The sequence below is a fragment of the Urocitellus parryii genome, chromosome 8 (genome assembly GCF_045843805.1).
Source record: "Urocitellus parryii isolate mUroPar1 chromosome 8, mUroPar1.hap1, whole genome shotgun sequence".
In the NCBI taxonomy this organism is placed as follows: Eukaryota; Metazoa; Chordata; class Mammalia; order Rodentia; family Sciuridae; genus Urocitellus; species Urocitellus parryii.
In genome coordinates, this window is record NC_135538.1 from 50,829,330 (window position 1) to 50,847,415 (window position 18,086).

Genomic DNA, 18,086 nt, shown 5'->3' on the forward strand with positions numbered 1-18,086 from the left:
TTGCCACTTCTCCGTCTGGGCCAGTGACCAATCATCTTTTTGATTCCTGATCTTAATGAATTAGAACCCCCTCTGTGCTCCTCCCTGTCCTGAAACCACTGATTTACTTGCCTGTCCTCTTTTAAGTATACATAAGCAAGGCAGAGGCCACAGTTACTTGATATTATGTCGAAAGCCCTTTGCACAGTGCCTGTCCCTTAGAGGGGGTAGAAATACATTGGCTGAATAAGGGCTAGAGGCAGGGCTGAATATAAATTAAAGATATGTGAAGAGAGACAAAACGCAAAGGAAGTGAAGTAGTTGAAAACAGGTGATTTGTCACTATGGTGATTTCTTTTGTGTGTGTATGTGTGTGTGTGGTGCTGGGCATTGAACCCAGGGCCTTGTGCATGTGAGGCAAGCACTCTACAAACTGAGCTATATCCCCAGCCCCACTATGGTGATTTCTGAGTAACTTTTGTTTGAGGGGTGGGGGCAAGACCCTTTGTTCTTGTTACTGTTTTCTTTCTTCCTCCTCTCCAGCACCTGAGAAGGAGATCCCTGTAGCTAGCAACCCCTAGGTGACAGCCAGAGAGAGTTGGGGCCTCTATGTGATGAGGGAGGAGGTGGATCAAGACCAAAACTTGTCACAAGTGCCTCAGCTGGTTGAGCAGGATCACAAGTTGTTCTCCATTCTAGCAACAGGGAGGACATAGTCAAGTCTTCTGAAAACTGTAGTAAGAAAAAAACACTTTAAGTCACAGTGCAAAATAAAATAAAAACTATAGGACATAGCAATGTTCAGTTCTTCTTACATCATTAAAAATCTCATATCTTGGGGCTGAGGTTGTGGCTCAGTGGTAGCATCCTTGCCTTGCATGCATGGGGCACTGGGTTCAATTCTCAGCACCACATAAATAAGTAAAATAATAAGATAAAGGTATTGTATCCATCTATAACTAAAAAAATAAAAATAAAAAGTTTCATATCTCATGGTCAAGGTTCTGGCCATGACAGGGAGCATTTGAACATTTTTAACTAAACGTGACCATGTGCTTAGGTCTCTGCATGGCTCCTCATGATTCCTAAGGTTCAGCTTCAGGACACTAAGAGGTGTGCTGGGCCAGCCTGCTGTGCTTGGTGGTTCTGTTTGAATATGCACCGAGGGCTCTACCTCCTTTTGGAGTGCTGGCCTTGGTATGAATGTTGGAGAGCTCCTTGTTGAAGTCCATGGCTCAACTAGTGAGGAAACAGGCTCCAGAGGGTCAAGGATATACTCCAGGCCACAGAGATATTCAGCAGTCATGCTCCAAGATACTACTACTTCCAGGACTTCTCTGAAGTAGGAGCTTGATATTCTATATCTAATATGCCCTGGATACTTGCAGACCAACCTGTTTGGACATAGAAAATAGCTAGGAGCAGAGCATGCCTCTCAAAGATATCATGGTCTAACAGGGAGAATATATGATCGAAGTGGGTGTGGATTTAGATCCAGTCCCTCAGACTGGGTAAAGGCAAGTTATTTAAATTCTGTGATCCCAAGCTTCCTTAACTATGAAATAAACTCGCAAGATTGCTCTGAGGATTAAATGAAAGACCCTATAGAAAATGCCAAGCAGAAAATAAGTTCCCAATGAGCAGCAGGTACTATTATTCATTAGTGTTGTTACTATACTAATGTGCCTTAATCCAGGTTTAACTGTTGGTGTCAAAGTAGGTCTGTGGGAATTGGGGGTGGATGTAGAGACCCATACCCAACAGAGTCAGCCTTTGATCTCTGGGACTTTCACGCCCTACTTGTGTCAAGGTGCAGGCTACCTCTTACAAAAAAAAGACCCCATCACACACACACACATACACAACCCCCCAAAACACATAGGATATGCATCCCTGCAGCTTTCATGTGAGGGTCAAAGATTGACACTTTAGGGCGCGTGAGCAGTCGTGTTCTGCAAGACCCTCCAGGGCCTTTCTGTCCTGTGACTGCACCATTCCTTAACAGAGTCATCATCCTCGGCCTGTTTAAGCCAATTCGCCAGCACCACATCCACTTGCCAGCCTACAGGAAGTGGGAAGGATAATGGAAGACACCCACTCCCACTTGAAGGATGCAGAAGTTGGATTTGTCACATCCATTCACAACTACTTGGCCAGATTTGGTGACATTGCCACACCTGGTTGCAAGAGAGTCTGAAGGTGCAGTCTTCAGCTGCACAGCCTCAGGCCTAGCTGAAACTCCATTGCTGTGGAGGGGGCAAGGATGGGTTTTGTGGGAAACAAGCCATCTGCCACACTCCTCACTACTGCCTCCTCCCCAGTTTATTTTCAGTGATACGGATTCGGGTCTCAAGGTTGTCAAGGCTGTGTCCCCTCATGTTTCGGGCCCAGGGCAACCCTGTCTGATGCCAGAGTCCTACAAACTTCTAGAAGAAAGGAGAAGATTTTGCTGTCTTTAAGGTGATAACTTCAAGTCTAAATATTATGCAAGACAGCACTAAAAAAAAAAATCATTCATGTGCTTTTTCTGTAAGTTTTATAAGCAATAGTGTTTACAAAATGTATGCTATTCATAAACCATCTTCTCCCTCTTTTGAATTCATGAAATTTAAAAAAAATTTTTTTTTAAACCTGACTGGATTTTAGTCAGGTTTTAAGTAAGTCATCAACAAGTGGTGTATCCCATGTGACAGTGTTCATCCCACACAAGTAACGAGTTTGTCATCCCAAATGCTGTTTCACATGTGCAGCTGGGGAAAGTGTCACTGAGGCCTTCCGGTGGCTCCACATTCTCTTCCTCTCCCTTATCTCCCTCCTTTCATTTCCTCTGTGTCTTTGTGGCACAACTTGTCTTCCCCAGGTGTGGATCCCTTGGGAAACCTTCACTGAGGCAGACACCCTCTCATCCACTGACCTGGCCAGTAGTTCCTCTTTGCTCTTGGGTCCCACGAAGAGGCCACAGCATTAGAGAGGACCATGTGTGTTTTCTACTGCCTGATTTATCAGCATTCCCACCCAACCACCCTTCCAAAAGCTTTGAAATTCTGAACCACTAGAGGGTTGCAAATGCCAGGACTGTTGGTGTGGCATAAAGTACCAAGGTGAAGACACAGAGGCCGAGGGTGGGGGTAAGGGGGGTGTCATTCTTCAAAGAAAAGATGGTCCCCCCCCAAAAAAAATGGCTTCAAGTTCCAAAACAAATGACTTCATGACAAGTTCTCAGATTTTGACTGGGCTCTGACTTTATAACCAGGTAACCCATCAGCGAAAAGGGAAACCGCGGAGACCATGACACCATTCTGTGACACCATTTTTGCTTGATGGCAAAAAAGAGAGAGAGAGAGAAAAGAAAAGGAAAGTCACATTTCCTTATTCAAAGTTCATCTTTCGCTTTTAAGGAGTTGATCTTCTTGGCTAGAAATTACTTAAAGAAAAAGAAAAGGAATTCATCTTTCTTTGAAAGAATACGGGGTCCTCTGGCAAGGAACGTCTGTGGAGACTGGAGAGATCAGAGCAGGGTTGGATAGGGAACCTTCTGGGCTTCCCCTCTCTGCATTCCCAGGGAGGGGGCCTCCACGAAGCCTGTTCAGATGGCTGCTTTCTGCTAATGTGTTTGCTTGTGGTTGTGCCAGGTGACACTCTGATCCCTGGCCCTCGGCCAGTTCTGCCACAACTGTTCCTGAAACAAGCGCAGCCCAGAAAGCCAGGCTCTGCCTCTGTGACCCAGATGTGATGCTGACTTTCCTCTCTCTCTGCTGGTTCACAAATAGAAGCCCACGTTTTTGTTTTGTGTTCCTGTGGCTGTCTTCAGAGAACAGGGACAACGAGGGTAGAAAAGGTCTTGACTGAACATCAACATTAGGAAGAAATGTTTCTATCGAACCTTTTAGGTTCCTGAAGAATTGCAGGTCACGGAAACCCATTCTCTTGTTGTCCTCTGGCCTGCTGGCATTGCCCCAAGTTTTAGGGCAAAAGTCAGAGCATCAAAATGCCAAGCTGAATGTTCCAGCAGGAAAGGGCCAAGGCAGCAAGCATGAGAACAGGTCCCCTGCCTCTACCATGAACTGGAGTCCAAAGAGCAAGAGGGCTTTGCTTCTTCCTTGCACCTTCCTAGAGCTGGGCCATTGCCTAGAGCTCAGACCTCGCTCACAGAGAGGCCTTGCTTAGCTTCCAGGTTGACTTGCATGAACACTGCCATTCTGAGTTTGGTGTGTTCCCTCCCCCAGGTCCCTAGGACTTGAGACCCAAAGCTTCTCAAAAACCCACTAATCCAGCCACCCCCACTGCTGGTTCTGTTATCCCAAATTCTGATTCTGCACTTAGCACCCGCAGGGTCCTCCGTATGTGGCTTTGCTTTATCTCTGTCCTTAATTAGATTTTTCAACTGTTCATCTGTGTGTGCTCACAACCTGCTACCTGCTCTGCCCCTACTGCCCACTTGAGAAGAGGTCCCGAAAACACACTTAGAAGTCTCACACCTTCCAGAAGGAGAAGGTCCCTCTTAACAGGTTATGGAATCAATCACACTTCCTTAACTTTTCAGCTCACAAAGTATACATCATCAATGTATGGTTGTTTCAGCTTACACATAAATTCCATCAGGAACCAAAACTAAAGGGGGATTTTTTTTGTGAAAAAAAATAAAGATGACTTATTCTTATTATGAAAACGATGCATCTTCAGTGTAAACAATCTGAGAAATAAAGAAAACGGCCAAGAACAGTCTCACATTATGTATTAGCTATACATCACTAGTAGTTTGGTATATTTCCCTCTGAACTGTTTTCTAGGCATTTGTTTTATATTTGCAATCCTGCGAGCCTTCTTAATAGAAAGTGGACTTTTTTTATTATTATTATTACTGATCATTTTTCTATAAACCTAAATTGTGATTTCTGCTTAACTTTCCATCAGGGGAATGCCTTACAGTTTGCTTAGCCACCCTCTTGTTAAACAATTAGCAAGTTTTCTAATTTCTCAAATGGTAAATAACATTTCATAGAACTTCATTTGTCATTTTTTGAGGTATCTCTTCAGCACAATTGACAATTCCAGGAGCATGCTCAGTTTTAAGGTTTTTGATAATTACCAAGTTGTTTTACCAAAATCTCCAGGCTTTATCTACCTCCATCATTACTGGGTAGACTTTTAAAAAAATTATTTGTGGATTTAAAGGTGAAAGACAGTATCTCACTGGTCTACATTGCTTCCCTGATTATTCCTGGAGGGAGTATTTGTCCCGTAAGTTTCACAATAGGTATAGGTTTCTTTGGGGGGTGATAAAAATGTTGTAGAACTAATGATGATGGGCTTCCTTTGTAAATGTACTAAAAACCACCGGACTATATACTTTAAGAGGGTAACTGTTATAGTTTGTGAAATAGATCTCAAAATGAAAAAAATAAAAATTAAAAATACTAACTACAGGGTGTTTTCCTATGGACCAAAAAGGTTGCAGGGGCAGAAAGATGGAAACCTGGGGCTGGTGTTGTGGCTCAGTGGTAGAATGCTTGTTTAGCATGCCTGAGGCTCTGGGTTCGATCCTCAGCACCACATAAAAATAAAATAAAGATATTATGTCCACCTAAAACTAAAAAATAAATATTAAAAAGAAAGATGGAAACCGAAAGAATTCACAGCCTGTGCCCTCATTCCTTCTGAACTCTTTGGCACCCACAGGGTTAAAACATATCACACTTATTTCCATCACCATTTCATTCCATTCTTCACCCTGAAATTCAAAGCAAAATGAATGTAAAAAGAAAATATTCTCACTCTCCTTTTGGAGCCTTTCCACAGTTTAGTGTTAAAACGTCTTTGGCCATTTAGGGTTGGAATCGGTTCCAGCATTCACTTGACGGCAGTGTTAAGTCTCCCATCGGGGTCTGATGCTTCCCTCTCTCTTTCATTAAGTGTTTTTGAATTTCCAGGCACTGGGGAAAGGAAAGCTGTACAGGAGGGAGAGGAGAACACGTTATAGGGACAGGAGCTGCTGCTTCTCAGCCTGGGGGCCATTTGAACAAGAAAAGCCAGAGATGGGGAGCCACAAAATTATACTATGTTCCAGAAATGTGGGTTTTTCTTAAAGTAATATGTTTTATGAGTGATTTCTATTAGCTCGGTGCCCTTGCTGTGCTGCACAGGACAAGATTCACCCTCCAGAGGGCCTTTGCAAAATCATGCATAACTGATCAGATGGGTCCAACTTCACCTCTTATTATTTCTGAAGCAAAGCTTTGACTTAATTGTTAAATGGGCTCTGTTTTCCCATTATTGAATGTGGCCAGTGTCTGCCTTGTACATATTATCACTCTGGCCTCAGTCTTCGCACCTCAGGGACTGCTTATCTTATGGCTTGTGTTCTGCCTCACAGGACTTGAATCAAGAGTAGATATCTGTTATTTTGTGCTTGATGGGGACATTTATATGAATATCTCCATTTATGCAGTAAATATGTTCCAGAAAATTTTGTCTGCAAAGCAAATCATATTTTAAGTGTTCCAAGAAAGACAGCTTTTTAATACCAAGAAAATCAAGGCTGACTCCTTTGGGGTATATAAACACCCTTGCCATGACCAGGAAAGGTCAGGAAATTGAAGGCTGCTTCAGCATTGGCTCAAACACTCATTAAGATGCCAAACCACACCAAGGAGGAGGTGACTCACTACACCTGGCACAATTGAACACCTCCACGGGACCCTGTCTAGTGGGTGTGGTATGAGTAGGAGGCTGAGGCCCAGTCCCTGAAATCAGGGCTCCTGTTAGTCTGCACATGAAGGTGAGTCCTGTGGAACCCAGGGTCCTTCCCTATGGGTTTTTCTCTCAACACCTCCCACCTGTGTCCCCACACCTTGTACAGAATGGCCAGGATGCAAGAGGCAACTCTGGTACAGAGGTTCTCTGTACCAACCATGGACTTAGACTATCCGGCTTCACATCCTATCCCCACCTGACTTAGCTGTAGACACATTACCCAAAATGCTCCTCCCTTGTATAATGCAGAAAAATAAGAATACCTGTATTTTAGGGTTGTGAAAATGTAATGAGATAAGATGCTCCAGTGCACAGCTCAGAGCCTGGCCTGCAGGGACCACTGCGTGGATGTTGGTCTTCACTGTGGAGATTGGAGCCTTCATCTCCATGGTGCCCCATCCCACCTAAATACGTATTCACTTTCTACTGACGAAGCACCACAGACTTGGTGGCTTAAAACAATATCCACTGACTTTCACAGTTGTGCGTGACATGACTGTGTTCTCTGCTCAGCAAGGCTGAAATCAAGGCACCAGCTCACTGTTTTGTCATCTGGGGGCTTCACTGGGGAAGAGTCCATTTCCAGGCACTGTGCAGATGTAACCACGTGACAGTTGAAGCACATAAAGCATTGACCAATTCAGGCTCTTGACCAAACTCAGATCTTCATGATTACGGGACTAAGAACCCCTTCCTTGCTTTCTGCCAGCTGTGAGCTGTTAGCTCCTAGGGCCATCACATGTAGAGTAACCCATGATCCCTCCATCTCTAAGATCCCTCACATTGAATACCTCTCTCACTTTGAATCTTCATCCCCAGGAAGAGCCGTCCCTTTCAACGGCTCCTCTGATTAGGTCAGTCCACCTGGAATAATCTCCCTCATTTAAAGTCAACTGTGTCAAATTACCTAACCTAATCATGGGAGTGACTTTCCCATCATTCACAAATCTCAGGGATCATACAGGACATGCTCACCAGGGGCAGGAATCTTGGCGGATAGCTCAGAATTCTGCCTCCCACCTCACTCTCTTAGCCTTCCTTCCCTCCAGCTCACAGCAAAAAGAGGATTCCCCACACAGACAGAGCCCTGCATTGCTCGTCTTTCCATAGTTGAGTTGAAGCCATTGGCTGGACCCTGCACCAATTCTACATGGAGATCAGCCCTCACTTTTTTTTTTTTTTTTTTTTTTTTTTTTGCCTTAAGGACTCAGGGAGTGCTTATGCTGTCAAGAGTAATCAAGTGGACCTTCTTTCTTTCTAGCTTCCCCAGGCACCGCTGGCCCTTCTGTCTGGCTGTCCCCACAAAGCAGCATTGCCTGAACTCGTTTGTAGGCTGTCAGGATCAGGGGCCCCATGTCCTACAAAGGAGGAAAGTCCCATTGCAAAGGATTGAAAGATGCTAGGAAATCTGGAAATTTAAGTGGCAGGTCCTGGGGCCCAACTCCTTGCTATCAGCATGGTGTCCAGCCATCTCTGAATATCCTGCTCCCAACAAGTTACATGATAAGAACTCAGGAAAGATTCCCTAAACTCTCAGGGATTAACTTTCTCCACTAAGAATATAGCAAAATACTCCAGGTCAGTTCTTGTGGATGTCACCAATTTTATAAGGATCAAGAGCACCCTGCCATGAACCTTCTGTCCTGGAGTCAGCTGATTTCTGATGTGCCTCTGCCACATCTTATCCTTTACTCTTGCCACTGCTGCTGACTGAAAAGGGTATTTGCTCAGGAAGCTGCCAGCTTTTGCCTTTCTCCCAGAGAAGTGTATGAAACTGCAGTTGATCAACAACAGCTTTAAATTCTTCTTTCAGTGGTGCTCATCTCGCTTCCTTGAGTTTGTTTCTGGGTTCTTAATTTACTCCCTTTCCTTGTTCTTTTATTTTCATTTTTAATACTTTCCCAGTAAAGAGGCAGAACAGAACCAAAGGGTTAGAGGATGAGAACGTGGAGCATGCCACCTTAGAGTATTGGCAATGCATTGCTTTGTCCGTCATTCTCCAAAGCCTGCTCTATCCCCTGGGCTGTCAGGAGCGGGATGGAGAGTTATGCTAAGGACTGTCACTCTTCCACACCCATCTGGTTGGTTTCTGAGCATAAGCACTTAACACTGCCAAAATCACAGTTACCTGTCAGTTTCACGTTTCCTCCTGCTACTCCTCTGCCTACATGTGTATGTGTCTTGAGAGAAGGTGTTCTTCTTGTGCAAAAGACTGCCAGTGGCCTTTTCCCCTTTTTAGTACCCAACTCAAGTATACACCTAAGACCTCACAAGTCCTGCGACATGGGAACTGGAGCATACAGGCATTACTCTTGATCCATGTATTAGGAAATATGAGCGCTATCTGTGTTTAATGTACATCTGGCAGACTAGACTGCAGTCTAAGGCCTTCAATAGGAATGAGTATGTGTACAACTGACCTCGGGTCAGAAGACCCTGTTCCTATAGTAGCAAATAGATCCAACCCTCCAGATCAGTTTCACCTGACCCCTAGAGAGCTTTTGGAAGGGTGTAGAGGCCAACCAAGACATAGCTACAGCAAGTGCTATGATTGGTTGATAACGTCTGCCATGCTCATGGGAGCAGGATATGGCCATCCTTAAATTCTGAGTCAGACAACTCTTCCCTAGTTGCATAAGGCTGTTGGAAAAGATCCACAGAACTAAGGAAGATTTTAGATTTTATTTTCATAGTAGAAGCAGGGCCCCTCAGTTGGAAAAAGGGTTGAAGAATAGAGGCCTCATAGCCATAATCGAGATACCTTGACCACAGGCACATTGAAATGCTCTTCCACTGACTTGTCTAAGGATGACAGCGTGTAGACGACTCCAGCCATGAGATTAGGTGATATTTTACTACTCAGGGAAACTCTAGGGCCCCATTTCCAGATTGGTATTATTCAGTGTTTCCCAGTAATCGACAGGTCTAGAGCCAGCATATTAGTACATTCTGTGTTGACAATGGACTTAACAGCATTGGACATAAAAGCCACAGCACATAATTTACATAATAACAGAAGCCTTACTGTAACCCCAAAGCCCAGAGTTTGCCTCATGGCAAGGAGCCTTATCACGTGGAGTACAACTCAGCACTTCCCTCTGACTCTTCCATAGGAAATGGTTAGTCTGACCGCCCCATGTGGGAGGAAGAAGACCACAAATTCTTACACAAATATTTTCCTTGTGATTAACTTTTAATGACTTGAGCTTGTCTTTACTGGCTTATTTATGTTTCTTCATGTGTGTCAATAAAGATGAGATTAAGCAAGATCAGTGTAGAAACATTACTTAATTCAAAATTTTGGATGCATGAAATGCTATTCCTAGTATAAAAGGGGATTGTTTTCTCTAAAATTATTTTGGTTGAGGTTTTTTTTTTTTTTAATTCAGTAAACAAACATTTATTGATTACTTCTGTGTGCCCAGCAATATTCTGGATACATCTGTGAAACAAAACCCACAAAATAATCTCTGCCTTCAAGGGGTTGATGATTTTTCCCCTTTATTATTTCATAAAATTATATGTAAGCTGTCGGTCATTTATTACAATGTATTACTTTTTTTTTCAGTGGATTTTGGAAGATTATCTTCTTAGTTTGATCAGATGTGAGGTCCTATTTTCTGCAGGGTTTCCGATGTAGTGTTTGTTTTATTTGGCTGGAGTTGGAAGACTAGTTTGTAATAAGAGGTCTTATTAGTTTTAGGTTCTGTTTCTCTATTGTGGTGAACAAACTTCCAGAGAAAAATCAGAGCCTTTCATGTCAATTTTTTAGACTGCCTCCATTTTCCAAAGGAAAGCCTTCTGGGTTACATGTTAATCACATGCATGTAAGGGAAGTGGTTATTATACTATTTCAACTATGTAGGTATAAATTCTTTCCTCTCTGTAAGTCAGGATTTCTCAACCTTAAATGCTGTTCACATTCAGGGATTGTTACAGGTAATGATTTGTTGTGAGAAACTGTTCTGTAGATTGTAGGATGTTTAGCAGCATGCCTGGCCTCTGCCCACTGAGTGCCAGTGCTACCCTTCCACCCTGTATCACGACAGCCAAAAATATCTCCAGACAGTGCCTAAATGTCCCTTGATGGGGAACCATGATGTAAATGATATGATTGTGGAATTTAGGTTTACACCCTGTAATTACAGGTCAATGAAATCCCTGGGGCGGGGGGGGGGCATTTGAGATAAGAATGGTTTCTGTCTGGTCTTTGTAGAAGCTTAAAGCAACTTTCCACCATGAAAGAGTTAATATAGAGTGAGCAAGATATTTATCAGTCCGATGAAGCAATATCAACAACAAATGATGGAAGGCCTTCAGTAAATCATGCCTTGGAGATATTTTGCATTTCCTGTTGAAAACTTGTTAAAATCATTCATTTACCATAAGTTAAAAAGCATGTTGGACACAGTAGACTATAAGTTAATCTCAGATGATTTATTAAGAAATATGTTCCAGATTTGGTGACCTCAGCTCCAGCAGTAGGCGGCTCATTTGCAAACATTCCCATTCTCAAGAACTGACTCTCGATTTAATGAGTATTTATTGAAAACTTGTACTTTTCGAGGGCTTCAGAATGATTTAACATTTGCTTCTGTGACCTGCTCCAGCAGAACAGTAGTGCTCAGAATGGTGCCCTTGGGAATCTCCCCGACCTATGTGGCAGCCCCCACATTGGTTTGCAAGATAAAATAGAAAAACTTCATAGCCCCAATTTTTTTCCTGTCCTGTGCCAGCTCTGCCCTCCCCAGTGGCTGCATGTTATTACACATGATGTCATGCATTTCTCATTTGACTCTGTGTTCCCAAATGGGCTGCTTCTCGGAGTTTTCGCAAGGCCATTCACTGCAATTTCTACCTACCCATCTGTCTACAGTTCGAAATAGACCATTTAACCACCTTACTTTATTTTTTGGAATTTTCTTCACTTCTCACATACATGCTAGTAAGTTAGAAAATGTAGGGCACACTGCTGATAAGTCACTGTAAGAAGGATTGGCCTTGAGGCAAAAAGTGAAAGAGAAATATAATGAGCTACGAATCTTTACTTATTTGGTTATGATTCATTGAGCATGTACTGTGTGCCAGGCACTGGCAATATAGCAATGAGGGGAATGGACAGGGCCCTGCTTTCCTGGAACTGGCAGTCCACTGGGCAATGGAACAAGTGAACAGGCCATATTTTAATATCACACCATAGGTGCCATGATGAGGGAAATCAAGACGCCATGGGAGCACTTAGGAAAAACACTATCCCAGCCTGGGGGAAGGTGGGGGGAGGGAATCAGAGAAGGTTATGCAGAGGAAGTGATGCATTTACTGGGAATAAAAGATTCCCTGCATATCCAAGAGGAGGGAGAAAGAGTGTTCAAGGCCGAGTTCTGAGGCCTGAAGGTAAGTGGAGGTAAAGAATGGAATCTTTGAGGAACTGAAATATTAGTCATGTTTGAGTAGAAGCATGTGAGACAGGAAGAGCAAAAATAAACAAGGAGGAAGGAACAAGGATGCTTCTCCAGATTCTGACTTGAGCAAGCTAGTCTTTGGAAGTACCATTTCCTAGGATGGGGATGCTTGGAGAAATGGGTTTGAGGCGGGTGGGATGACAGTGACTCAAGTTTTTAATCCACCACTAGCTCTAGAACATAGGAGTGAGGTTTTTTTTTTTTTTTAATATTTTTGAAGAATGTCAAAAGCTAATGGAAATTTGAAAAGTTAATTAGCAGCTTTAAATGATTGTATTACTGAGGGCTATCTTAGGCCTCTTAGGTTCTGGCAATTTTATTTCCCATTCAGTAACTAGTTCTTCATTTTGATTCTTGTTATTCTTTTGTGCTTGAAGAATGGGTACCCGTGAGTGAAGAGGTCTGGTGAGTTTTAGGGACCCTATTCTGGCTTTTCCAGTACACCCAGGCCCTCTTTACAATTTCCTTTGCCATGATGGAAGTTTTTATTCTAGAATTGTTTATGGAGCATACATTATTTTAAAGATTACCTGAGAAAAGCATGATGAGAACCATTTGTGTGTAATATTATAGAATTTGAGGTGTGCAGGCCTCATTTGAGGAAGATTGCTACATGCTGAACACCATCCCTGTGCTGATCCTGTCTTCCAGGGGACATGGGGAACAAGTGAGATTGTGAATTAGGGACTGAGATTCCCGCTCACCATCAATCCCAGCTACTGCTTTTCTTCATGTCCTCCATAGGCCTAAAATATCCAAGGACGAGGTTGATAAATTATTCCTCTGTAGCATTAAAGCAACCCAGCAATGAAGGAGCATCCAAGTTCATGCATCTCCTTCCTGGTTTTTTTTTTTTTTTCCAGGAATTTAGATAATGGGCTGTGTGCAATGTAAGGATAAAGAAGCAACAAAACTGACAGAGGAGAGGGATGGCAGCCTGAACCAGAGCTCCGGGTACCGCTATGGCACAGACCCCACTCCTCAGCACTACCCCAGCTTCGGCGTGACCTCCATCCCCAACTACAACAACTTCCACGCAGCCGGGGGCCAAGGACTCACTGTCTTTGGGGGTGTGAACTCTTCGTCTCACACTGGGACCTTGCGTACGAGAGGAGGAACAGGTAAGCACCTACTGGGAGGGAGGGGGATAGCTGTCCTTAATTCTTTTGGCAACTGAACATATGTGTCCCAGTCAGCTCCATTGGACTAACACTGAAGACTCAGGTCAGTTTCCACCTACCCTCTACCAGATGAAGAGCTGTTATTAAAAAACCAAAGCTTGATGTACACATCAAAATGCCGGCGGGCGGGGGATCCCATGTTGCTGCTCTGTAGGATTCTGCATGAGAGAGATAGTGAGCTATGGCATTCTAGGCCCTGTAGCCAAGGGCTGTCAACCCTGGCTAGCCCAGAAGAGCCAGGGAAGCTTTTTCATAGTACAGTTGCCTAAGCGCCACCCCAGATCTTGGGAATCAGAAACTCCAGGAATGTGTCTGTGTGTATCTTGAATTCTCCAGAAATGAATCCACTTCCTCCCACCTCCCTCCACCGCTTCTGGTGGGATGCACCTTCTTCCTCATCTTCCTGATCTCCAGCTTGCCTGTCATTTCCTGGGCAGATGGGGTCATTTGGCAGCATGATATTTGATCATTCATCTCAATTCTATGATATTTCTATTATCTTCTGTATGACTGAGATTATCAACCCTCAAGTTTTTCCATGTATTTTTTATTCTGTGGTTTGTGTGTGTGTGTGTTTTAAAGACAAGCCTTATGTATCCTTAAGAGACAATTCTCTCTTTCTCCCCCACCCTCTCTCTCTCTCTCTCTTAAGTTTCTTTGTCTTTCACATCACACAGCTATATGATACTGCTATGTGTACTTGCTGACTTAGCTAATACTTTATAAAATATCTGGCTCACATTCTCAAACATATGTTTTCCAAAATATTTGTAAGTTATCTCATGCATCCTTAGCCTTCCAGATCTTTTCCCAGTATATGAACCATGGTAACTAGATACATGACATTATTTGTTCCAAAATTGTTTTATTACAGAAGTTTAAAAGAATGCAGCATCTCCCAGCTCATCTGGGAGCAGATGTCTTTGCCTTATATAATGACTCATTGTGCTTTTTTATCAGGGGAGTTTCCACTAACAAGGCATTAGCAGGGCTTCTCTCCCACCCCACCCCACTGCACCCAATACGTGGTAGTGTAGTTATTTCAGGGCATCTGACCCAAAGCCTTTGGACATTGTCTACTTCTCTTGCACTAGCATGTGATACTCTGCCCAACAGAAAAACATCTATGTTCACCCCTGTACTGCAGTGACTCTAGCTTTCCCTTTCCTCCAAGCCTTGTGTGGTACACTCACCCATCCCTCCTGTCTTCCCAGAAAGTCTCTAGAAAGAAGGGAAGAGTCGTGGACTGGCAGTCTAAAGCCCTATGTCTTTTGAGGATGCAGAAGAAAAGAAGAGTCAAAACTGCACCCAGCATGTACAGACCGACAGACAGACACATAGACAGAAAGACACATAACACACCTCTGCTGTAAGAAGCATGAGTGCTTTGCCAGTACAGACTTAATTCTGCCAACACAGGCACCATCCCTGAACACTCATTTATGAATCTGGACATGAACCCCTTAGTCTGCAGGTACCATTAGGTGCACAAGAAAGGATTACTTGCTTCTCATATGTACGTGTACACTGCAGTCAGGGACGACCTTAGTCTAAGAGGGCATCTGATCTCTTATCCCCAGATGTGGCAGATATTCCTGCCTTGTATTAATTGGTTGTGCAGTCCTTTCTCCCAGTGCTACTTTTAGTCCCTTAAGGCCAAGAACAGTATCTGCATTTCTCAGTAACCTCCTCCAATTCCCTCCTCAGTCCCTAGGATATTAAAAACCTTCAGTAAGAACTTGTCAACTGATGCAAGGAGAGAGTGGGAGGGTCCATCTCCTTGGGCCTTCTTTGGCTTCCACACAGCAGAATGGCTTGGGTCTGTTGTTGTTGTTGTTTTCCCCTTTGTGTTTTAATTTCTGCATTATAGGTGTACATACGGATGGGATCTGTTGTTACATAGTCAAACATGCACACAATATAACAATATAATTTGTCTAATATCTACCCCCAGCACTTCCCCCCTTCCTCCTGCCCTCCCACCCCTTGGTCTCTTTCCTCCATTGATCTCCCTTTGATTTCCATGAGATCCACCCCCATCTTTCTTTTTTTCTTTCCTCTCTAACTTTTGCATATGAGAAAACATATGTCTCCTGACCTTCTAAATTTGATTTATTTTGCTTAACATAATTGTCTCTAGTTTCATCTATTTTCCTGCAAATGACATAATTTCATTTTGCTCTAGTGGGTATATACACCACATTTTTTTTACCCATTCATCCGTTGATAGACACCTAGGCTGGTTCCATAGTTTGGCTGTTGTGTACTGTGCTACTATAAATATGGGTCTTCATATATCACTGTAGTATGATCTTGGCTCTGTTTTTAAATATATACTAAAGAGAATCTGTTAGTAGAGTATTAAATAAGAATAAGCATGAACTTAGAGGCACCCACATATTTGTTTGAAGCCACTCTCTTTTCTCAGCAAGCACTTTACCACTGAGCTACATCCAAAGCCCCCAAGCCATTCTCTTTTCTAACCTTTTAAAGTAATCAGAACAAAGAAACCAGTTGCCCAGTAAGCCCTTCTCTGTATGGTCAGGCCATCTGAGTACCGACTCTCCAGCAGTTAGTCCCACCTGGGATGGGGTGGAAAGATAAGTCCTTCCACTCTGTCTGACTCTTGTAAGTCTCATGGACACATCTGTTCCCTTGGAACTACCTACACAGCAACATGGCAGCTTGGTAAAAGAGCAGGGAATATGCCATCAGGCCATAGCAGGCACTTTGAAGTGTGTGGAGATCCAAATGAGAAAACAGGTCTCAGAGAAATGAAATGTTTTAGTTATCAATTCTTTAGTAAAATTATCACAAAATTTAGTAGCTTATAATAATACGCATTCATTATCTCATGGTTCTTATGGATCAGGATCCAGGAATAATTTACCAGAGCCCCCTGCCTCAGGATCTCCCCCAGCTGCAGTCAGAGTGTGCTGGCCAGGCTGTAGTCAGCTCACAGTTCACCTGAAAGTGATCTGCTTCTGAATTCATGTGGTGTGGTTATTGGCAGGTTCTGTTCTCCGGCTGCTAGCCAGTTCTTTGTCAACATGGTCTTGCCAACATGGCACCTGGCTTCATCAAAGTGTCCAAGCTGATATAGAAAGAGTGTCTTCTAGGAAGATGGTGTCACCATCTTCTCAACCCTCATCATTTAAAGGGCATCCCATCACCTTTGGGCATTCTCTTGGTTAGAAGCAAGTCAGTAGGTTCAATCCACACTCAAGGGACAGGGATAGCACGAGGGCATGAGTACCAGTGGCAGTAGCCATTAAGAGCCAGTGAGTACCAGTGGCAGGAGCCATTAAGAGCCACCTTAGAATTCTGCCTATGGTATAAAGTAAGTCATGGGCCAGTGGGAGTCTGGGCAATTTTTGCTGTTGTTAATAAACTTCTGCAAGGCAGAATGGGCCTCTTTGGGGAGCCTCTAGATGAGAAGACATAGAATGGGTGAGTACTATAAGACCGTGGGAGGTGAGGAGAGTGCAAGGAAGGAGGAGGCCAGGGAGAGAGCAGTGAGTATCAGCAGTGGGGCCAGGCAGCTCAAATCTACAAAAGCAATTGTGGATGCCAAGGGCAGTGTACCCCTCATTGGAGTGAGCATTACAGAACCTAAGCCACAGAAAGAGTTTTCTGTTACACGCTACATGACTATTATGCCATGGTAAAGAGTGACCCAGTTTACCCAGACTTAACTTGGGCTCCCAAATAGAGGAGAATGTGCATGAGAGAAACAGTGCCAGCCCTTGCTGCAGAGTCCTGCTCATCTGAACCATAATGTTGCTGCTGCCCTTGGACATGACGTTAGTATCTGACTCTTCCCCAGGGCTCATTCAAAGGTATGCAGAGAGAAGTCCTCCAGCTCCAGGTTTTTGTCACATCAGATAATGATCCCCTACAACAACCAAGGCATAAATTTGATCCTGTGCCTCTGGTTTTCCCACATTAATTATAACACTTCATCACATTATTGAGACTGACTAAAGGTAGATTTTGAGAATGAGATTTGAGCAAAGACTTAATTTTTTAGCATTAATGTCCCCTTATGTAATGATCTCTCTCCTTCTTTTATCAGGAGTGACACTATTTGTGGCTCTTTATGACTATGAAGCACGGACAGAAGATGACCTGAGTTTTCACAAAGGAGAAAAATTTCAAATATTGAACAGCTCGTAAGTTGGGGATGAAAGGGGAAAGCATGCAGATTGGGAAAGGGCTCTCGTGTGCAGCCTGTGCCTTGTCAAGTGCCAAAAAAGGTAAAAAGAATGACTGAGAAATTCACTAGTTCAAAGCTATGTAATTTGAGAAAAGAGCTGAAGGCACAGTTTAATGCTATGTAATGCACTATGTTTATATTTCCTACATTTTTTCTTATATTTCACCACCATTTTTTAAAAGCATGCAGTTTGCTAAATTTTCACAAATGGAGCATGCCTGTGTAACCAGCCCCCATGTATGTTCAAGAGGCTTTCCAGAAGATGTGAGAGTAGCACAGTCCACGGTTTGGGGTGTGGGTTTTAGTTTAAAGGTTGAAGGTCAGGCACCACAGTGCACATCTATAACCCCAGCAGCTTGGGAAACTGAGACAGGAGGATGGCAAGTTCAAAGCCAGCCTTAGCAATTTAGCAAGACCCTAAGCAAATCAGCAATACCCTGTCTCTAAATAAAATACAAAAAAAAGGGGGGGGCTGGGGGTGTGGCTTAGTGGCTG

General features: G+C 43.4%; 1 protein-coding gene across 2 annotated transcripts in view; it reads left to right on the forward strand.

Annotated features, from left to right (window-relative positions):
* Positions 1-18,086, forward strand: part of Fyn (FYN proto-oncogene, Src family tyrosine kinase) — a 202,953-nt gene that overhangs the window by 133,871 nt on the left and 50,996 nt on the right. For both annotated transcript variants that reach the window (XM_026395068.2, XM_026395069.2), the window contains exons 4-5: positions 13,058-13,315; positions 17,451-17,547. In XM_026395068.2, coding sequence (XP_026250853.1) covers positions 13,069-13,315; positions 17,451-17,547 — 344 coding nt within the window. In that variant the 5' untranslated portion in view covers positions 13,058-13,068. The remainder of the gene's footprint in view (positions 1-13,057; positions 13,316-17,450; positions 17,548-18,086) is intronic.